This window comes from Raphanus sativus, chromosome 6 (assembly GCF_000801105.2).
Source record: "Raphanus sativus cultivar WK10039 chromosome 6, ASM80110v3, whole genome shotgun sequence".
NCBI classification, from domain to species: Eukaryota; Viridiplantae; Streptophyta; class Magnoliopsida; order Brassicales; family Brassicaceae; genus Raphanus; species Raphanus sativus.
The window spans coordinates 51480751-51502305 of record NC_079516.1 but is presented as its reverse complement, the minus strand read 5'-3'; the positions used below and the strand labels follow the sequence as shown (position 1 = coordinate 51502305).

General features: G+C 40.6%; 5 protein-coding genes across 6 annotated transcripts; all 5 read right to left on the bottom strand.

The window, feature by feature from the left end:
- Window positions 1-774: 774 nt before the first annotated feature.
- On the bottom strand, window positions 775-9870 carry LOC108813417 (50S ribosomal protein L31, chloroplastic). The gene is made up of 3 exons (XM_018585962.2): window positions 9719-9870; window positions 9474-9637; window positions 775-1157 (listed from the first exon to the last, which is right to left on the bottom strand). Exons 1-3 carry the CDS (start codon window positions 9818-9820, stop codon window positions 947-949), a joined length of 477 nt encoding a protein of 158 aa, XP_018441464.2. The 5' UTR covers window positions 9821-9870; the 3' UTR covers window positions 775-946.
- A 99-nt stretch (window positions 9871-9969) lies between these two features.
- LOC108813416 (uncharacterized) lies at window positions 9970-12970 on the bottom strand. Of its 2 annotated transcripts, none has more exons than XM_018585960.2 (8): window positions 12812-12970; window positions 11708-12473; window positions 11411-11639; window positions 11154-11321; window positions 10916-11089; window positions 10653-10826; window positions 10444-10560; window positions 9970-10363 (listed from the first exon to the last, which is right to left on the bottom strand). In XM_018585960.2, the coding sequence occupies exons 2-8, from the start codon at window positions 12409-12411 to the stop codon at window positions 10076-10078; spliced, it is 1854 nt and encodes a 617-aa protein (XP_018441462.1). In that variant the 5' UTR covers window positions 12412-12473; window positions 12812-12970; the 3' UTR covers window positions 9970-10075. The 2 variants fall into 2 exon arrangements, with proteins under 2 accessions (XP_018441462.1, XP_018441463.1); XM_018585961.2 differs by having other exon boundaries at window positions 11708-12468; window positions 12812-12969.
- A 1374-nt stretch (window positions 12971-14344) lies between these two features.
- LOC108806883 (uncharacterized) lies at window positions 14345-14951 on the bottom strand. Its single transcript, XM_018579091.2, has one exon. It carries the CDS (start codon window positions 14905-14907, stop codon window positions 14560-14562), a length of 348 nt encoding a protein of 115 aa, XP_018434593.2. The 5' UTR covers window positions 14908-14951; the 3' UTR covers window positions 14345-14559.
- Window positions 14952-15476: 525 nt separating this feature from the next.
- LOC108808917 (transcription factor bHLH48) lies at window positions 15477-18989 on the bottom strand. Its single transcript, XM_018581021.2, has 6 exons — window positions 18448-18989; window positions 18263-18376; window positions 18114-18179; window positions 17280-17348; window positions 17123-17194; window positions 15477-15810 (listed from the first exon to the last, which is right to left on the bottom strand). Exons 1-6 carry the CDS (start codon window positions 18811-18813, stop codon window positions 15634-15636), a joined length of 864 nt encoding a protein of 287 aa, XP_018436523.2. The 5' UTR covers window positions 18814-18989; the 3' UTR covers window positions 15477-15633.
- A 355-nt stretch (window positions 18990-19344) lies between these two features.
- LOC108807120 (transcription factor bHLH130) lies at window positions 19345-21419 on the bottom strand. Its single transcript, XM_018579374.2, has 6 exons — window positions 20570-21419; window positions 20225-20490; window positions 19969-20127; window positions 19825-19890; window positions 19676-19744; window positions 19345-19590 (listed from the first exon to the last, which is right to left on the bottom strand). Exons 1-6 carry the CDS (start codon window positions 20991-20993, stop codon window positions 19531-19533), a joined length of 1044 nt encoding a protein of 347 aa, XP_018434876.1. The 5' UTR covers window positions 20994-21419; the 3' UTR covers window positions 19345-19530.
- Window positions 21420-21555: the final 136 nt, after the last annotated feature.

Genomic DNA, 21555 nt, shown 5'->3' with positions numbered 1-21555 from the left:
TGTTCAGTTTAAAATTTTGGTTATGATGATGTGTGTATTACAACAATTTATAGTCATGTGCTTAAGCAGTTTTTTTTTTTTTTTTTAACGCTTTGAAATTCATTTTCTGGTTATCCAAACGGATAGGAGTTATTAGCTGGTGTTTTAGCTTACTCTAACCTATGAGAAATCCCAATTATGTATTGAGTTTGATAGCTTTAAAACTAAACCATTAAAACTTGTATGTTATCTTAAGCAAATTCTTAACTGATTGGGCCATTGCTTCCCGCCAACACCAAACCGATAAAAAGGCCACTAACTAGTGTTTGCCTTTCAAACTTTCCAAGGAGCACAAAGACATCACTGTATTGGGCATGAGCATGACCACAGAAACAACCCCTTTGAGTTCTGTGAATCTTCAGCTTTCAATAATTTTCTTATATGTTAATCTTAAGCAAACCCTTAGTTCTAGATTCTGCTCACTAATAATAAAAAATTAAAAAGACACTTTGTTGTTGCAAGTAAGTGATATTGAGTTTGTTGTGAAAACATTGCATCACAGAAGTCCATGTCCTGGCTGATAATCAGAGCAAATACATTTGCATAGACCATGATCATGCTCAAAGTTCTGCAACTCTTAACTGATAAAAAGAGCCCTAGAGCAATGATCTCAAGCAAATAATCAAACTCTAGATAACAACAACAACAACAACAACATCCACATCTGCACTCATCATTCAGTTCATGTCATTACCTTATAACATACCAACTGTGGCAAATGGCACATCCTATGCATTGTAACAATAAGGAATCAATATTGCCATGCTTCAAATTCTTTTCCATAAACATTTGCATTCAAGAAGAAACATAACATAACTATTCAAACAGCCCAAGCAAAGCAAAGACAAACTTAAAAACTTTTACCAGAAAACTCCAATTTCAAACATTACAAAGTCTCTCTCTCTCATCATTTCTTCTTCCCTTTGCCAGCACCTTTGCTTTTCTTCGTGGGCAAGACGATCTCTCCTTTCAGAACCGGAATCTCCATAATCTTCGACAACCCCGCGAACCTCTTCCGGAACTTCTCAACTTGGTCAGCGTCGACCATCAAAGCCGACCGGTTCCCGAGGTAAAAGGGATGGTTACCGGACCAAACATCAACGACGTACTCTTTCTTGTGAAGGTGTATGGGAAGACGATGATGTAGCAGAATTGAAGTAGTTCATGAAGTGTGACATGAACTACTACATCAGAGAGGCGGTTCGTGAGAAGCATGTATCAAGACCGATGCATTAAAAGAAGATTTAATAAAGAGGGACATTAAAGGAAGACTTGAAGAAGAAGCAATCGATCTAAAGAGAAAAAGGAAGATTGGCTTATTCGCTGAAGTAAAAGAAATGGAAAGTTTCCATTGGGTAGTTAGATTAGATCTAGGGCTTCCTCAAAGATATATAAGGAAGCCGTGGCACTGTGTTAAGGTTTAACACACAGGGAGAGCTTTTAGCAATAGAGAGTTTTTGTACGTCCTAAGAAGGAGAAGCAAAGCATCTAGGGGTTAAGAGCTTAGGTGGTTCAGAGTCTGTCTTAGATCTCTGAACGAGTTGACTAGCAAACAAGTCGAGGTTTGTCTTGAGCTTGTTTGAATTATTGCTTTTAATAAGAAGTTGTAAGAGCTTTTAAAAGAATAAAGATAGTCGTATTTCTTGGATTTGAATAACCCTGTACTACTGTGTGTTCTACATAGCATAGCTTGTTTGTCTTACATTAACAATTGGTATCAGAGCGGGTATCTGTACTTTGTTTATTTAAACAGGTAGATCCTGCGGAGTAAGATGGATAGCTATCGCGAGTTGGTGATAAGTTCCAAGGTGATCCTTGAAGTAGGAAACTATGGATTCTGGAAGGCGCGCATGAAGGCTACAATCAAGGGCATTGACCCATTGGCATGGAAGGCTGTGGAATCGGGTTGGAAATCACCTGTTGCAAGAGCCGAGGATGGGACAGATGTTCCAAAACTGGAGGAGCTCTGGACTGATGATGAGAACAAGATGGCTAAGTTCAATGCTCGTGCACTAACTGTCATACATTGCAGTGTAGCAAGGAAGCAATTTGAACTAATTCAAGGATGCGAGGCAGCAAAGGATGCATGGGATATTCTGCAGAAGCACTTTGAAGGAACCTCAAAGGTTCAGAGTTCTAGAAAGGATATGCTTGCAACAAGATTTGAAGAGCTAAAGATGGAAGAGAATGAATCTGTTGGAGATTTCAGTTCAAAGATTAGCTCACTGGCACAAGAAGCACTTACACTTGGGAAGAAATACAAAGAGAAGAAACTTGTGAAGAAGTTCCTGAGGTGCTTGCCGTCTAAGTTCATGGCATACAAAGCAGCTATGACCGTCTCCTGTAACACTGACGAGATGACATTTGATGAAGTGGTTGGAATGTTACAAGCTCATGAGATGGAAGTGGCTGGTGTGTCTGGTGGGATGAAGGAAAAAGGAATTGCTCTTGCATCAGTTGAAAAGGAGCATATGGATGATAATGATCCTGTGAGTCTTCTGGTCAGAAGGTTTGATAGAGCTCTACGAAAAGTGGAGAATGGGCAGAAGAAGTTTGGCCAAGGTAGGAAGACGTCTGAGCCAGAGAAGAACTACAGGAAGAATGATGCTAAGTGCTATGAATGCAAGGGGTATGGTCACTTTCGAACTGAGTGTCCCACAGTGAAAAGAAGAGAGATTCAGTGCCATAACTGCAAAGGATATGGACACACTCAAGCTGAATGTGAGTCGGATGGTAGGAGAAAGCCGGAAAAGTCCATGATAGGAATTAATGACAGCGAGTCCGACAGCGAGAGTGAAGAGGAAGTGAACAACTTTGTGGCATTTCTAGGAATCGTGGAATGTGAGTCAGGATCTGAGAGTGATGTTGAGCAAGAAAATGACTTAGATGAAAGCTACAAGGAAGTTCGAGAGACGCTAGTGAAGCTGGGAACGGAGAATTTGGCATTGGCTAAAGAGAAGGCAAGACTGGAAGTTGAAGTACAAGTGTTGAAAGATGACCTCGACAGGGAAGCTGAGTTGGCCAAGGAAAGTGTGAATCTAATCAAAGAAAAATTGGTTTTGTCCAAGCAAGCGGACGAGCTCAGAGAAGAGTTACTTACTGAGAGAAAGAAAGCAGCAGATCTTCAAGCTGAATTGGATCAGCAATATCGGAAGATTAAGATGCTCACGGGAACCAAGCAACTTGACAAGATTCTGAGCTGTGGAAGAACTGAAAGCTCATCGATGGGACTTGGTTACTCTGGAAGACAGAGTAGTTCAACAGGTACAACGCGCTTTGTATCTGGAGGTTTTGCGCATGCTGAAGAAACCAAGACACAAACTACTCCAGCTCAGATGAGTGGATGTTTCTTCTGTGGAAAGTTTGGTCATTACAAGAGGTATTGCTACAAGTATCTGGAACGGGTCAAACAGGTATGGAAACAACACAAGTTTTGGAGAATAGGCAAGACTTCTCGAGGCTGGATGAAGAAAAATGACTTGTACCCTAAGATAGTGACTGAACCAAGAAGTACCGTTCGATGTAACATGGCACGAGTGGCGAGCGATCCTGAATCCGAGGAACCATGGTACTTCGACAGTGGGTGTTCAAGACACATGACGGGAAACATTGAGTATCTAGACAAAGTGTCAAAAGTAAAAGGAGGAAAGGTAACTTTTGGAGATGGAGGCTGTGGTGTCATTCAAGGCAAAGGTACAACATGTAACTCAGAAGTACCAAAATTGGTGAATGTCTACTTTGTCAAAGGATTGAAGGCTAACTTGATCAGCGTGAGTCAACTGTGTGATGACGGACTCACGGTGTGCTTCTCGGCAATTGATTGCCGTGCAATAAATCAACATGGTGTAACAGTGCTACAAGGCGTGAGATCTGGCAATAATTGTTACATGTGGGAAAAGAAGGTTAAGTGCTTGTCAGCTCAAGGGAATATTGATCTATGGCATAGACGTTTGGGACATATGAACTTCAGGAATCTAACGAATCTTGTATGCAACGACTTGGTTCGAGGAGTACCCAAACTCAAGATTGATGACAAGATTGTGTGTGGTGCATGCAATGAGGGAAAGCAAGTCAAGATACAACACAAAAAGGTACCGGATGTTCAGGCAAAGGCACCATTGGATCTAGTTCACATGGATCTCATGGGTCCTATGCAAACCGAGAGTATTGGAGGAAAGAAGTATGTGTTTGTACTAGTGGATGACTACACCAGATTTACCTGGGTTCGTTTTCTCAGGGAAAAGTCAGAAGTGTCTGAAAGTTTCAAAATCTGGGCACTTCAACTCATAAATGAAAAGGGAGGAATCAAGAAGATACGCAGTGATCATGGAGGAGAATTCGAGAATGACGCCATGACTACCTTTCTTGAATCAAGAGGAATAGCTCATCAGTTTGCAGCACCATGGACACCTCAGCAGAATGGAGTAGTTGAACGAAAGAATAGAACTCTACAGGAAATGGGAAGAGCAATGCTTCATGGTAACAAGATAGCCAAGAGGTTCTGGGCTGAAGCACTTAGCACAGCGTGTTACACAATCAACCGTGTGTATGTCAGAAAAGGGACAACAAAGACACCATATGAGATGTGGACAGGAAAAACTCCTAATCTTAGTTACTTTCATGTCTTTGGATGCAGGTGCTACATACTGAATGACAAGGACTACCTTGGGAAGTTTGACTCAAGAAGTGATGAAGGATTCTTTCTGGGTTATGCACAGTCTAGCTCAGCATACCGAGTCTACAACAAGCGAACAGAATCAATTAAAGAATCAGTGAATGTTGTATTTGCTGATTTGTCTGTGGTTGTAGGTGATGACTTGGGATCAGATGAAGAGGAAGAAGGTGGAACATCTGTAGCTGCTACTGAAGTCATTGAGGAAGGTCCTACCACAGAGACAATACCTCAACCAGTGATTCAGCAAGTTCATCGCAATCATTCGAAGTCTGATGTGATTGGAGGGATTGAAGAAGGACGAAAAACGCGTGGAAAGGTGATCAATTTTAAAGAAATGGTGCAGTTCGCATGTTTCGTCTCATCAATAGAACCTAAGACACACACTGAAGCACTACGTGATGAATATTGGATTGTCGCAATGGAGGAAGAACTTGAGCAGTTCACCAGGAACGATGTGTGGCGAACTGAAGTACTTTCTTGGACTTCAAGTGTTCCAGTCAGAGAAAGGTGTTTTCATCTCTCAGAGTGCATACGCTAACAGTTTGGTAAAGCGATTTGGTATGGAGAACTCCAAAGTTTTTAGAACACCTATGAGTACATCACTGAAGCTTTCACGAGATGAAGCAGGAGAAGATGTGGATGTCAAGCTCTATCGAGGGATGATTGGTAGTCTGTTGTACTTGACAGCGAGTCGACCAGATCTGTCATTCAGTGTTGGTGTGTGTGCACGGTATCAAGCCAAGCCTAAAGTGTCACACCTGAATGCAGTAAAGAGGATTATCAAGTACGTCAAAGGAACAGAGAGCTTGGGCGTGTATTACTCAAAGAATTCCAACAACAACTTGGTGGGATACTGTGATGCTGATTGGGCAGGATGTGCTGATGATAGAAAAAGTACCAGTGGAGGATGTTTCTTTCTTGGAAACAATATTATCTCATGGCTGAGCAAGAAGCAGAACTCTGTATCACTTTCTACGGCGGAAGCAGAATACATTGCCATGGGTAGCTGTTGCTCACAACTTATCTGGATGAAGCAGATGTCAGCTGATTATGGAATGCAATCGGGTCCCTTTCTTGTGTATTGTGACAACAAAAGTGCAATTGATATCTCGAGGAATCCGGTCCAACATTCAAGGACGAAGCACATTGACATAAGGCACCACTTCATCAGAGAATTAGTTGAAGACAATCAGGTAGTAATCGAACATGTAGTTACTGATTTGCAGTTGGCTGATATATTCACTAAATCTCTTGAATTTAATCGATTTATCACACTAAGAAATGCAATTGGTGTGTGTAACCTTGATTGTTGAGTCAAGTTGTGCAGAGAGTAGTGCAGGTGCTGGTTCGGGATGTACATATAATTCAGATTGGTTTTGGAACCGAAACGCTGTGGAAAAGAGCTGCTTGATATGCCGTCAGTGTTGTAATGGTACAGGTTTCACGTCAATCTGTGGCCCCCCCCCTCTCAATAAAAAGAGCCAGAAATGTTACAGAAAGATGCTCAGAAAATAAAAATTTGATTGATAGATTCATGATGGGAAACAACAGGGGTTTCACAGCGCGAGAATAAAGAATGAAAACCGGCAGCATTGATAAAGGCATATCAATGTGAAAGCTAGCCATAAAAAGACAATCGGCTGCACCAGAATATAAGATCTAGGAAGAGTTATATGTGCAGCTTGAATCAAGCACTGAGGCAACTCATGAAGCACTTCACATGGTAACTGAACCGAACTAATCTAATGCTTTATATTAACTTTGACTCAGCCAATTGTGAGTTGTGACTCGTGTTTTATTACTATCTTGAAAGTCTGATGATACATTAATAATTCACGAATGTGCCTAATGTCTATGTGTTTGGATGAGAGAAATTAAATGTTGTAGGAATACAAAGGAGAGGATAAAAAGTCAGGGACCAGATCTGCAATATCAGAAAAGTTGATTCAGTTTTATTCCGTTAAGGGAAGTAGTGGGGAACAAGCCCTAGAAAATCTCCATCGTGCTTAAGAAGCTCAATCTCGCAGCCTCTCTTCATCTCTCACACAATTTTCACACAGAAACTGACATCTATCATGGTGAAAGCAAAGAAATCAGCTCAACAAGCCGAATTATCCAAGGAAGAGAAGCATGCAGAGGCTGAAGGAAGTCGGAGGTCACTTTCTGATGGCGAACCTGAATCGCCTCCACCGAGAAACGATATGCCTGTTTCTGATGTACTTCCTGAGGTGACTGAGGAGCTTGACTCGTTCAACACCGCGAATGAGAAAGCTGCTTCAGAAGATAGCGATGAAAGAACTCCGGGTCTTGGGGAAGAACCATCTGCGAAAGTGCCTGAAGCAGATCTGCAACCGCTAATCGGATCCTCTAATGCTGACATTCAAGATGTCCCCGTCACTGATAAATCGACGGAAGAGAAGGATGAGTCTGCTTTACAGATGGTGGTCGTTGAAGATGAGAAGGAACAGAGTGGAGCTGATGTTGAATCCGGCAAGGCGGGTGATGATGAACCCAAAGATGATGAAGCTTCACAGAAGGAAGTGAGAAAGAAACGAGTGCTGCAGCGATTAGGGTTGCGTTCTGCAAAACAGAGGAAGACAGGGGAGTCTAGTACACCAACTCAATCTCACTTTCTCACACCAGGAGATGCAGCCAAGTCTCCATATTTGGCTAAGGAAGCAGAAGCCTCACCCCGGTTGAGATCGAGAAAGTCTGGTGACAAAAGTGCTGAACCAATGCCTTCTCTCATCAAGAAAAGGTATGATCAGTTCCTTAAGCGTAAGGTACTTGCTGAGCGTTCGGTAGATTTGAAGGAGGCTGATCAGTGGGGGTACTTGGCGGTTATTAAAAAGGGGTATATGGAATCAACTGTCTCGAATCTTGCTGTGTATGTTGAGCAAGTTGTAGCTGAGTTCTATGCAGGTCTGCCGAGTACCAAAGCTGAAGCAGATGTTGATGAAGTAAGTGTCTCTGTGAGGGGACAAACGTACAAGTTCTCACCGGCGCTCATCAACAATACCATAGATTGGGAACCACTTTCTGAGGATGAAGTGGAGGAAGATGCAACTTTGGATGAAGTCTCAGTAACCGAGTTGGCTTCATTCATCACTGGAGATACGAGGACAGAATGGGAAGGTCTCACTACAGCGGATCTTACATCATGCTACGGTGCTTTGATGATCATAGCTGCCTACAACTGGATTCCCTCTACTCACAAGACGTATGTCTCACTTGAGAGGGCAAGGCTAATCTACAAGATGGCTCATGGAGTTCGTGCTGATTTGGGTAAGATGATGTTCAGACAGATTCTCAATCTTGGAGTGACTCAGGTCAATGATGCACGTTGGTTGATCTTCCCTCGCTTGATCATGGCACTTCTCCAAAGCCAGCATGCAGTTCCATCTTATCCCAGTGACAAGCTTCAACGTCCGGTTCCTTACAAGAAGGATAAACGCGTGGGTGAGATCTATGAGCAGAGACTAGCTAAAGGAAAGGCACCATCTAGAAGTGAACCAAAGAGAAGCTCTACCAGGACAACACGTCAGTCATCTCCTGCTCCGAGCCCTGCTCCACGAACTGCTACACCAAGTTCCAGGACTGCACCACGACGCGTATCTGTCTATGAGCTTGGATCAGTTGCCATTCCTCAAGGACCACTTAACCGTGTTGATTTGCAAGTGGCCTTACAGGACACAACACGAGCTCTTCAGGCGCTAGCTGAGATAGTTCAGGATCTTCAGAGCGCTGTAGCAGGTTAGTATTTCTCTCTATGAATATGTGATTTATTTTCCTTGGTGTTTTTAATCCGTGTGCTCACAAGCAGGGGGAGAAGAAGAAGACTAAGAAGGAAGACCAAGATTGTGGGGGAGCTGTGTTATTTGTTTTTATGTCTATGTTATTTCAATTGCACCACTTGTTGCAATTCCTTGTTATCCATGTTTTCAGACTGGCTAAGATTATGGGGGAGCATTTGCATATGCTATCTTTTGATATTATGTACTAATTTGCTTGAACCCGTTTTTAGGATAATATAAGTATGTTCTTAATTATCTTGAGTTGGTTGAATTAACATTTAGACATATATACTTGTGTTGTTGTGTGTGGTTTGTTCTTGTCTTCTATCTCAGGTACTTGTGAGACGACGAATTAAAAAGGGGGAGATTGAAGGTGTATGGGAAGACGATGATGTAGCAGAATTGAAGTAGTTCATGAAGTGTGACATGAACTACTACATCAGAGAGGCGGTTCGTGAGAAGCATGTATCAAGACCGATGCATTAAAAGAAGATTTAATAAAGAGGGACATTAAAGGAAGACTTGAAGAAGAAGCAATCGATCTAAAGAGAAAAAGGAAGATTGGCTTATTCGCTGAAGTAAAAGAAATGGAAAGTTTCCATTGGGTAGTTAGATTAGATCTAGGGCTTCCTCAAAGATATATAAGGAAGCCGTGGCACTGTGTTAAGGTTTAACACACAGGGAGAGCTTTTAGCAATAGAGAGTTTTTGTACGTCCTAAGAAGGAGAAGCAAAGCATCTAGGGGTTAAGAGCTTAGGTGGTTCAGAGTCTGTCTTAGATCTCTGAACGAGTTGACTAGCAAACAAGTCGAGGTTTGTCTTGAGCTTGTTTGAATTATTGCTTTTAATAAGAAGTTGTAAGAGCTTTTAAAAGAATAAAGATAGTCGTATTTCTTGGATTTGAATAACCCTGTACTACTGTGTGTTCTACATAGCATAGCTTGTTTGTCTTACATTAACATCTTGGTCCCTCCGGTCGTCATCACGAGCTCTCCGTTGCAGTAAACCTTGGCGTCCTCGTGAAACTCCGGGTGCAAATCCTTCTTCCTGCACGTCACTCGAACCACCGAAGGGTTGCTTCCCGCCGGTTTAATTCCTCGGTTCGCGCCAATCGATGCCGCCTTAACCGGCTATTCGGAAAGAAAAAAAAAGAAGTTTAGTGATTTTTTGGAGGAGGAAGACAATAAGAAGAGAAAAGTTTGGAGCTTTACCTTTTTGATGACGAGAGAAAGAGCACATTGGTTGATCTGGAGAAATGAGTTCGGGAGAGAAACCGCCATTTGTCCTTTTCTTTTTAACTGGTTAAGAAGCATCTCATGTAAGATAAGGGAAGGAGGGGGAGAGGATGATGAAGTTTCGATGAATTTACATTTCTAACCCTTAAGCGGAAGAGATAGTATGAGGGTAGGAAGGTCATTTACGTAGAAACAGAGCACTTTTTTTTGGGGAAAAAAACAGAGCATTTATAAAACTTCAGATATGAATTGTCTCTGCAATAGCCCATAAGATTCATAGTACACACATATTAATTACACTTTTTAACTTGCTTTCCAAATGAATCACACCAACTAAACCCACACTTGTCGAAGAAGCTTGTATCTTTCATTTGATGTCGTTGAATCAGTGAAGTCGCTAGATTTGTGTACGATGGATGTAAGAGGAGAGTCGAGTTCCTCAAGCTCCTCGTCGCTAGTGTACCCTTTTCCCTGTATTATAGACACATTCCTTGACATTTTCCCTGCAAGCTCTGCAACTTTCTCTCCTACATCCTTGGTCGACGGAGGTACGTAAGAAACAGAGGAAGCTGCTGCATAAGGGAAGCTTTCTTCTGATAGCAGCTTATCATCACCATTGGTCTGAAAATATATAACAAACAAAAAAAAAGTTTTAAATTTAATTCCCGGATTATGAGAAGAAAATAGAATCATTTGGATACCTCAGAAGAGTTAAGCTCTTCTAGGACAGCTCCGGGTACATGATCTGGACAGAACTCATCAGGAGTGAAGTTGCATAGTATTCTTTTGATTAGTGCAAGTGTGATCGATGGACATATCTGTTTTGTAAATCAATGACAATAACTCGTGAATGCGATGATGGCCTTTTTTAACCAAGAACAAAAGAATAACTTATAAATATCAGACAAACCTCTTCTCTAATGGAACTTTCCATAAGCATGTCTTTTGGGAGCATAAGAAGATCACTAAGTTCATTTAACAATACAAAAGCTTTACTACTATCACTGCCTTCACTTTCTACATGATCATCATCTTCGCTGTTCATGCCGAACATTTCAGTGAGGCATCTAGACCAATTACCAATCTGCAACAGAGAATGTTATGCTATTGGATTAGTCAAAACATTATTCACTCTCTAACCGGCTATTACAAAACTGAACTTTGTTTGGTTACCGCGTTTTTGAGTAGTGCTCCTGATCCAAAGCTTAAGTCACCAGCAGGAATAGGCACAACTCTTGAATCAAGAATAGGATCAGAGACAGGATCAGTTGGAATCTGATGTTCTGACTCCCGCAGGATAGCATTGAACATAGCTACATCGAATCTACTGATACACTTCTCCATCACCTAGACAATAATAAAGAATCATGATTCTCATAGTCTTGTCAAGAACATAAACAAATGTAAGTACCATTCTAGCCAAAACAGGTAAGCAACCACATTCGTGTCCCGCGCCTCTCACAGGACAAAGCCGTTGCAGAGCTTCTCTGAAAGCTTTGTTCCATAGGCTAATAGAAAAGGTTCCTTGCTTCTTCTCAGATGAGTTGCTTTCAGGGGATTGCATACGAGGAGTAAAGACCTTACAAAGATTAAGAGGAGAGAAAGTGAGAAAAGATGCTTCATAGACAAAAAAAAACTTATAAGAAGCTCAATCTTTTTTTATAATACCTGCCACCAAACAGACTCAACGATTCTAGTGAAGGCCCAGTGTTCGATTTTTTCAAGTGAAGTAGTAAACGTTTCAGTTTCCTGCCAATCCTCCAAAAGCTTTTGGAGACGACCTTTCTTCTCTGAATCACTTCCATTTGAGTCAGAGGTCTCTGTGATGTGAGACTTGCCAAACTGCTGCGAAATGATCTCCCTTAGAGATATGATGTTTGATAACCAGAAAGTCAACCTAACAAGAACACTGTGTTTAGAGAGGCAGAATCATGTTAAAAAGTATATATAGTCTTTTTGTTTTACCTTGAAACATCATTCCCACAAGATTTTGCAACCAAAACAAGACCAGAAACAGAGTTCGTAGCGATCCTAGCACGCTTTCCTCGAGTGTAATGCTTACAGGCATGGATGTAGATTCTTGAAAGACGCCTTGCAGGGGTGTGAAGCTTGTGTGCTGAGCTAGAATGGTCAGGAACAACGGAATAGAGAGAAATCTCGAGTGCGGCGACTTCTCTAAGCTCCTCTTCAAGTCTCTCGATTCTTTTCTCGAGATGCTTAATCTTCTCTTCCTCAAACTGTTCATCATCACCGTTCTCTGTTGTTACACCAGGGGACTCGTTCTCGCTTCCAGCACTACTAAGACCACCATTTGAAGCATCTTCCCAGACATCAGCATTGTTATTACCTTCACGAGCTTCTTTAACTTCTTGTTCATCATCATCTTTGGATCCATTTACACTCTCCTCTTTCTCCTTTCTTTCAGTTACATCGTCGTCCAAGTAACGAACATCTACAGTCTCGTAAGCCACAGATGGATCTGAGTGTGTGGTTGAATCACTTACCAGTGTAGGGGTATCGTTAGAATCTTCGTTAGCGTTTAAGTCATTGTGTTTCTCTTGCTCTGACAATCTTTTCTGGCTGTTCTTCTTCTGTAGCTTCTGATCTTTTCTTCCGTTCTTAGTAGATCGCTTTGACTGGACATTGTTGGTTGTTCTCCCTTTCATCATGAAGCTCTTCCAAGAAGACTCAAGAAGTGAGGAAACGATCCAAGAAGATCTGTTCTACTACCCTACAGAGAAAAAAGAAAGATGAGCAAAATGATAATTAAATATAAAAAACAGCTCAATGTATTCATGTTTCTGAAAAAGACATAACATAATCAGACTTGCTATCTTTTGTTTAAGTCTACAGTAGCGTTTTAGACCTCAGCAACTTGTTCATAGCTTGCTAAGATAGAAAACTAGGTGCTTGATCTTAGGGACTTGGATGAAATAGGAACTGAATTTTCAAAAGTATCTAAAAAGTTACCAGTAACAGAGAGAAAAACAGAGCATGGGACAACCATGAAGACTTGAGGGTTCAACAAGTTAGTGAAGAAGATTGAAGGCGAAAGAAAAGAAGACTTACCAGTCACTAAAATCAAGTTACGACTCTCTTCGAGACGGGTCAGACTGAGATTTGCTAATCCAATAATAATGCTACTTTCTTCTCTCTCACATACATTATGGGAGATCCGAGTGCGGGAAGTTATGGTTTCGTTCTTTAAATAAATAGAAACGTGGATCGTATGGGATACGGACAGTGATCATTGTCGTTAAATTATGGAAGGTTGTGTCGGTGGCTCCACTGTTCACCGGAAATAGCCGGTCACCTTACCAGAAATAGTAGCTTTCTCTATTTAAATGACCAAAAAGAGTAGCTTTTCGCTTTCGTCCAAAACGTATCGCACTGACTCCACCGACACCGACTTCAAATTACATACGATTATGACTACAACTGTTCAATATTTTTTCATGAATTGTTGCAGTTTACAAAAGAACATCCGCATGTACCGAGGAAATGGATAAGAGGACAAATGTGCTACTCAATTATACTCTCGGGAGACGAACACACAGAGAAGAAAATTACCACAACAGTATCCCTTTCCATGTGATGCAGTTTGAGGACAGCAAATAACAATGAAGAATGCTTGCAAAAGTGTACTTGAGTTTGTTTAATTATGAACTACTCTATATTTAAAAAGGATACATGCTATCTAACCACACTTAAGGAAACTTATCACAAGATTTAGTAAACTACTTGAAATAGCAGTGTATCCATTAGAAGGTCCATCAACAAGAGAACCTGCGGAGATAGAGGCGTAAGCTGTCATGTTTTCTAAACCTTATCTACCCAAAATCGATCGAAGTTCTCCTCAATTCCAAACTGTGGCTTATTCGAGTAATTGATCAAACAACTATTTACACAAATCAGAATCAACATTCACACGCTATATTCATCTCAGTATTTGCAAAAACTCTCACAACTCAATACACACACAGATCCGAAATCCTAATACAATACTGTTAGCCATTACTGACTTGTTCAAACATTCAGTAATGATGCAAACTGAAGATACTGAAATCTAGTGTTCTGAATCTAACTGACAACGGCTGATGCTCTACGCAATGAGCACTAAAAGCCTAACAAAAAAAACAAAAAAGAATGAAGAAACTGAAATCCAGTGCATTGCACCATTTAACAACGGCTGATAGCCATTAGAAATTCAAACCACTTTTTTTAAAGTATACCAAACTGAATGTGATCAATTCACAAAAACTATAATCATATACCATAGCGAAAATATATACTAAATGAGCCTCTCGGAAGCATGTAAAAGCCTAATAAAATCCAAAAACTGAAGAATCTGAATCCTAACGTTTTGAACAGCATCTAACAATGGATGATTCCCTGAGAAATCCAAACCACTTAAAAAGCATACCCAACTCAATGTGAACGCTGCACAAAATCTATAATCATATGTCATAGCGTCAATTCTATACTAATGAGCATGACATATCTACAACTCCTAAGCTACATCTATAATATCAGCCCCTTGACTACAACAACAAAGAACAAGCTGAGAGATGGAGCATATGATTTTATCAGGAAACAAACGCATAACGAAGTCCAGCAACCAATCAAGTTGCAGAAGTTGATCAAAACGAGCAAATAAAAAAGACAAAATATTTGAAAATGTAAATGCGTCGACACAGTTAAAAGAACACTTATTTCATCATTATCGACTAAACAACGATTACTGAAACCAAAAGCTCTTCACGAAAGCCCTAACTCTTCGTGATCGTCAACAACGAAGATCAAGCATCATCAGGGCATCAATCAGACGAATCTCCGGATGCGAGCCTCTCCATCTCGAGGCGTTCCAGGGCTTTCTGATGAGCCCAAGTCTCGATCGAGAGATCAGGTTTGGCGTTGAGCCCCACGCCGAGGATGACGATCGTGAGGAAGCTGGTGATGTAGCAAGGAAGCTCCCAATCCTCCCATTTGCGCGACTGTCCCGGCGGCGGAGGAGTGCGGTTCATGAAGTATCCCTTGGGCCGTTCCTCGTGACCCGGCGTGGCCCAGCGGCTCGGCCCGGAGGATGTGGATCCGGACCTGGAGAAGATCCGGTTACGTAGTAGCGTCTTCGCTGCTGCGACGGTCAATGACTGCGTCGACGGCATCGCTTCTTCAGTTTCTGATTGTAAGCGAAAGAGACGAAATGAGGGAATCTACGGATTTGAGATAGATATATATCAAACCACGACCTAACAAATGGTTTACTTCACTCGATACCTGGGCCGAGAAATCTGGTTTGGTTTATCGGTATCGTTGGTTTAATTAGAAATTTAAACCTGCTCGGTTTATTCTTTGATTTTTATATTTTTTATTTATTTATCAGATTTATAAACCAAATTGACTACTCTTTTCGTAATTATCTAATAACTATATACAGTAAGAATTCCATAAATTATTAATTTTGAGATTATAGTAATGTATTAAGTACAATATTATAATTTCTTTTTTAAAGATTCAAGCTTATATTTATAAATATTTTCTTTTTAAAAAATTAAAGAAAAGATTTGATTTTCGCTAAAAAGGATTATTGGTTCACATTTTCTCAATTCTCATTTTGCTTACGGTTTGATTTGAAAAACTGTAGTGTTAAACCGAAACGAATCGCTCCCGCTAAGTCGGTTAAGCATTCTTGGATAAAATAGGGACACGACATCGTATCACACAGTAAAATTCATGGTTCCATGTGAAAGTTGTTGAAGAAACATTCTGAATTATACAGAAAGCCATGGTCGTAAGTTCATACTCATTTTCTACCTAAAAAACAACAACCGAAACCTCAGGAGATAATATCTCTCTTATATATACAAAAGCATGTCAACTCGTTTGGAAACTTATAGCTCCATTTTCATCTGATTTGGGTGCAAAGTAGCTGAACTCATCAAGAAATTGGCTTCATGATGAACCTCTTCTCTTCCCCACTCCAACGGGAGGTAGCTATCGAGAGTCCACTGTTGCAGATGATGATAAGATTCTTCTCCGTTGAAGCTACCATCCATAAGAGAATTGTTCTGCAGAGAGAGAGAGAGATTTAGACCTCATCATTAACCCAATTCGTTTCAGACAAATAAACACTTTTAACTTCTATATTTAGAGATGATTCTATTATCAACATCCTATATTTCTCCCTAGTCATCTACTGAACATTATCTTAATAGACCAAGAATGGGTGGGACCTGGTTCTTGTTGGGATTGTTAAATCCCGTGTCCAACTCTATATTATCCGATTAGTACGATATTGTTCACTTTGGGCCTTAATGGCAAGCCCGCATGGATTTACTTTTGGTTTCCATCCCAAAAGGCCTCGCACTAATTAGAGTTGGACATCTATTTATATATTAGACTTTACTTTGTCTCCCCCTCAAACTAAGAACCACAACTCATCTCTTGTGTGTTTCCTAATCACAGGGCTTTCCTTTAAGAATGCTTCTCCCACAACATCACAGGTTCCATGATCTTCTGACTTGATCTCTGCTACATACCTCCCATTCTTAACTTCAAGGATACCCCATTCATCTTTTTAAAGGGTATTTAGGTATTCTTGCAGATTTCTCGTCAACCGCTCTGATACCAATTGTTGGAATTGTTAAATTCCGTGTCCAACTCTATATTATCCGATTAGTACGATATTGTTCACTTTGGGCCTTAATGGCAAGTCCGCATGGATTTACTTTTGGTTTCCATCCCAAAAGGCCTCGCACTAATTAGAGTTGGACATCTATTTATATATTAGACTTTACTTTGTCTAATATCCAATGTGGGACTTAGATTGCATCTCACAGTTCTTAAATGGTGTACAAGCTGTAAAAGGAGGAGGTCATTTAATAAGAAGTTATTTTGCAGAGAAACAAAATCTGATTATTAGATTGGATAGGTGAAACTTGAAGCAACAAGAACTTAAGACTTAGACCCACCCACACAAAAGAAAAAAATAATTGTGTAAAGACACCATCAAAGACAACAGAACAGGAGGTGGTCCGTGTTTCTGACCCATCTGTGTGTGCGATATTACTTAGAGGACTAATGAGTCCTTTCAAAAGGTTCTGTTTCTGAGTCCTTGCGTTATCAATAGGCTCTGTGTCTAGTAGTGTACTGGATTGTGTATTTATTTCCGCACGTTGATCTACTTCTTTAAGCCTAGTCTAGAATAGAGTCGATTAATGTTGCATCAATAAATACACCAAAAGTTTCTCTTTCTGTGATACAACTAAAAAGGTTACTCAAAGAAAGATAGGTCAATAAGAGAATCTTTCTTTTGAATCTTAAATTTTGTAAAAGAAGATCACATGGGACTTAAGTCTAGTCCATGATTAGGTTACTTACTTCTGATGCCAATATGCTGTCGAGATTGAAGTCGATTATGGGGTTTACTGCAGCAAGCCTCATAGATAGCATCTGAAAAATAAGAACATAGTTATGTGACATTATCGTACCACTTAAGCTTAGTGTTTTATTAATTTTGAACAGCAAAAAGTCCCACCTCTACTTGACGCTGTAAAGACTGCACATGGCTGATGATTTCATCCAGTACCAATGCAGTGCCCTGAATCTGCAGGTCAAAGCTTTCTGGTAAGTCAAACATAAGAGCCATAGTCCTAAGTAGCATGTAAAACAGCTTCTACAATCTCAACAACTCAACTCTTTTAAACGTAACATAGCCATAAAAGCTGGACCAGAACACATACTCTTATTTATAAACATGAATTTAGACATCTCAAGATTTCATAAACAAACAGTCAAAGTCCCAAAAGCCCCCACAATATTTACAAATCTCTTTAAGGAGTTGTCACTTATCATCATCTCCTTCCACCAATAATGTCTGGCTAAATTCCAAGATTTATATATATCGATTAGTTAGCTGTCTGCAGGAGTGTCACATCAAGCTTCCAACCAATTAGGTACAGTGGGACTCAAAGCAATACTAGTGACTATACCACACTCCTCACCCTCTCTCTCTACTTGATAGATACCAAACTATTAGAGACGATATACTACACTGCTCACCCTTCAATAGGAAGCCTGCAACTTTTCTACTTAAAAATCAGAAGATGGACCCCAAAAACACACTCTGATCTCCATCTATCCACCAAAACATGTCCCCTCTACCCAAAACCTTAAGGGAACAATCCAGCTAGCATTCACACATCATAAAACCATTTTATCTTCATTTATGGAGTAAACTTCAAGCTCAATGAAATACACTTTAAGATGAGGAAAATTAAGAGTTCTTTTCTTTTTTCATATAGTAAAAAAAAAGAAAAATTCTGACTTTTAGCACAAATGAAGATCTAATTATTGATTAAAAGGGACAAACCTTGTCACAGCCTGGGACCAGTTCCTGTAGCAGCTTCATTCGTGCGTTTATCTTCTCCCTTCTTGCCTATTAATCAAGAATTTAGATTAGCCACTAATCAAGGTGTGTTATTAATACGATGACTATGTTTTAAGATAATGTTGAATTACTCTCTCAGCTAAGCTATGGTTATCAGTAGCTTGACCACGACGAGCTCTAACGTGAACATACGGAAGCTTCTCTGCTTCATCAGAGCTCTTGTTCTTCTTCATCGAGCTTTTGACCTAGATATTTAAATGATCAGGGGTATTAGTAACTTGTTCACCAAGCTATCGTGATTGATTTGATTAATCACCTTCTTCCCACGCTCTTTCCTCTTGTTCTGATTCTGATTCTGGTTCTCAGCCGTTGGATAAGACACGAGCCGCTGAGATGAATCGTTCTCACAAGGCTCGGACTTGACTCTACCTGTCGAACTCGAAGGTGCGGACTCGCCGGAGAAGTTTCCGTTTTGGTCTTCAGCAGCAACCACCGAGAAGCGAGCGATATCTCCGGCGAAAAGCTCCATGGCCTGAGTCGCCGGCATCTCGAGCAAAGACGTGAAGGAACCGGTGTTCATCTCCGGCGGCATCATCACCAGCTGCTGAATCTCGTCGCTGAAACTGAGCGATTCAAGTCCGGTCACCGCTTCTCGGCACAACCCTTGGGTCAGATGATCCATTATGAGGAAAATTCGCGCTTAAACCGGAATTAACCGAGTTTAGTTTCAGAGTTTAAAAAAAAAAAACAGAACCGACCGACTTGAAATCTCTCTCTCTCTCGGAGAAAGTTTTATATCTCTGCGTGTTGTGGGAGTAAAGAGATTACGTCAGAGGTTATTTTGAGTGAAGAGAAAGCAACGTTAGCTTAGGAGTGCGTCTGCTTATAAAGCCACAAATTTAGAGAGGGAAAGTACCCCGAGGATGAGAGAGAGAGTGACACTTTGGATCCCAATGTTTATGTGTTTGGGCCTTTGGGCTTGGTTCAATACTGCTTTTAAATTTTTAAAATAAAATGATAAATATTGTGAATGATGTCTACTCACTCAATCAATAGAGTTAGAATTGGTAGGTTGATGCCCATAAATTAGCTCATATGACCGTGGTATCTAGGTCGGACCAAATCGAATGAAAATTGCTTTAAAATCATTTGAAATTGCTAATATCACTAGAAGGAACCATGGCAGGGTTGATGTTGGATGTGAAAAAACAAAAGGAGGGAAAAATAATTTGAGTACTATTGCTTAGGATATGTTGAAAGTAATATGCATTTTTGCTTAGGACAATTTGGTCTGTTTAGGCTAAAAAATATTCAGACAAGACATTGTGTCTTCCTTATCCTTTTTTTCTTTCCGCTTTGTTTTCTTCGATCCTCCTATATACACCAACCGTGTTGCGCGCTATATCAAATACTTCTCCTTGTTCAAACACTTGCAGTTAGCTCTATTCTCGTTTAAAATCTGTGTAAACACAACATTAAAAAAAGTTTTAATCATAAACTGGCCCTTCAATTTCTTTGTTTCCCAATCATCATCAGTAGCGTACCTTATACTGTCTTTGTAGATCTTTGATGTAATCCACAGCTAAATCCAACATATCTGCCGTGTTTGTTTGCTATTATTCCAGCAAAGAGACACCAAAAAAAAGAAGTTAAAAACCGATTATCGATTGTCAAAGTTTCAAGAAAATTATACCTTATCCATATTAGGAACAAGCTCTTGTAGTTTCCTCATTCGTTCGCTTATCTTCGTTCTCCTTACCTGAATAAGTGTTACAAAATGATTGGTTTCAAGTACTAATAGACTTTCTGGATTCAAAACTAGTTTTTATGTAATTACCCGTTCAGCGATGCTTCGAGGATGTGTGGCGCAACCACGTTTGGCTCGGATTTTACAAGGAACAGAGTCTTGTAGCTGCAGATACTTATCCACTGAAACCATGTCCGAGGCTGTAGATGATGATGATGACTTGGGCAGACTCAAGTGATGTGACATTAACTGCATTTCGATATAAAAACCCATCGTTCAAAAAGCTCTAAGAAGCAGCTAAACCGGTTCGGTATCACTAAACCAGGTAGAGAACCAAGTAACTTACATGAGATCCGTGAAAGAGTTTACCGTCGTCCTCTGTTTCTGTTTTGAGAGAGGACTCAGAGGAGGATGATAAGTTATGAATGAAACTGGATGGATCATTCCAATGGCTATACTGAACACTCTCAGAGTCGATTTCAGGTATCTGAGAGAGCATTCCAAGAGAAGAAGGTGGCGGCCTCGAAGAGAGACTGCTATGGCGTCTTAACCCGTTGGAATGAGATGGACTCTCCTCCTCTTCTTCCTCTTCTTCACCAACGTAACCATAACCTGCGAAACAGTTACTTTATTAGGTCCAAAGTCTCGAACTTTATGGTTTCTACGCCCAAGTGAGAGAGTAAAACGGTACCGTTTTGACCGGAGAGGTTGGTGAACATCCCGGCGGGCGAGCTGCTTTGCCGGAGAAGATTTGACCCTACTGGTTTAAGGTGATGGTTATTCAAATCCAGATACTGATCCAAACCAATCGTAGTCATCATCATCCCCTTGCTCTGTCTAGGGTAATGCGGCGGCAAACCCAGAAAGCTCGACGGCTCTGGCTGCTGCGGCGGCGGCGGCGGAGGAAGAGCGGCGGAAACAGGAGACTTGTCATCGAATCCATTTAGGTCATTAAGAAACCTGCCGGAGGAGTTGAACCCGGTCTTGTCGTCGTCGTCGTCTACGAAAGCGGCGAGAACAGAGCTGGGTGCAGATCGAAAGCGGAGAAGACCCGACCCGGAAGAAGAAGATATGTGATTTGGGTCGTATAGATGATTGCGAGTGTTTGAATCCATGAAAGAAACTAACTTTGCGATGAGCTCTGCTTTCACTGTCTTACCTTCTCGCTATAATGCTCTGTTTCGTAACGTTTCAGTTAAGAACAAAGTTGGGGATACATCGTCTTCAGCGTCAAGCCGTCAACTGTTTCTACTATTAGTGTGTTGTGTCGCTTTCCCGGGAAATAAGATTTCAGCTTGAGATGTAAGCAGGGGATAACAGCTTGAGGATGAAGGGAAGGAAAGGAGGTGAAGAAGAAACAGAGAGAGTAAGGAAGAAGAACGGTGGGTGAACAGAGAATAGGGAGAGATGAATATTTATCGTCTTTCTCCTTCTGAGTTTCTGCGTCCAGCTTTAATGGCTGAAGATAGCGGCGGATCCAAAAGCATAACCAAAAAATAAATTAAATGAAAATTTAAATAAAAAGCAAAGTTGGGAGAAGACGTCGTTTTAAGCCGCCTGTGACGCTGAGTCACGGAAATGCCTTTTATAAATCCGAAAAAAGAAATTTAATATCTTTTGATAAAAAAAAAATGTAATATCTTTTGAATACTTTTTTTTTAGATTTATAACGATAAT

Bases quoted from the DNA above. Each gene is read 5' to 3' on its own strand.
- LOC108813417 (XM_018585962.2), bottom strand. From the start codon at position 9,820: ATGCTTCTTAACCAGTTAAAAAGAAAAGGACAAATGGCGGTTTCTCTC. The intron at 9,638-9,718 runs GTAAAGCTCCAA...CTTTCCGAATAG, and splicing joins TTTCTCTCGTCATCAAAAAG to CCGGTTAAGGCGGCATCGAT. The intron at 1,158-9,473 runs CAAGATGTTAAT...CATACACCTTCA, and splicing joins GTGATGACGACCGGAGGGAC to CAAGAAAGAGTACGTCGTTG.
- LOC108813416 (XM_018585960.2), bottom strand. From the start codon at position 12,411: ATGATGAAAGGGAGAACAACCAACAATGTCCAGTCAAAGCGATCTACT. The intron at 11,322-11,410 runs GTATTATAAAAA...AATCTTTGTAAG, and splicing joins TTGAGTCTGTTTGGTGGCAG to GTCTTTACTCCTCGTATGCA. The intron at 10,561-10,652 runs GTTTGTCTGATA...TTTACAAAACAG, and splicing joins AAAGTTCCATTAGAGAAGAG to ATATGTCCATCGATCACACT.
- LOC108806883 (XM_018579091.2), bottom strand. From the start codon at position 14,907: ATGCCGTCGACGCAGTCATTGACCGTCGCAGCAGCGAAGACGCTACTA.
- LOC108808917 (XM_018581021.2), bottom strand. From the start codon at position 18,813: ATGGATCATCTGACCCAAGGGTTGTGCCGAGAAGCGGTGACCGGACTT. The intron at 18,377-18,447 runs GTGATTAATCAA...TTAAATATCTAG, and splicing joins GGAAAGAGCGTGGGAAGAAG to GTCAAAAGCTCGATGAAGAA. The intron at 15,811-17,122 runs GTAAGTAACCTA...CTCTCTCTGCAG, and splicing joins ACAGCATATTGGCATCAGAA to AACAATTCTCTTATGGATGG.
- LOC108807120 (XM_018579374.2), bottom strand. From the start codon at position 20,993: ATGGATTCAAACACTCGCAATCATCTATACGACCCAAATCACATATCT. The intron at 20,491-20,569 runs GTACCGTTTTAC...ACTGTTTCGCAG, and splicing joins CAACCTCTCCGGTCAAAACG to GTTATGGTTACGTTGGTGAA. The intron at 19,745-19,824 runs GTATAATTTTCT...CTGGAATAATAG, and splicing joins TTGTTCCTAATATGGATAAG to CAAACAAACACGGCAGATAT.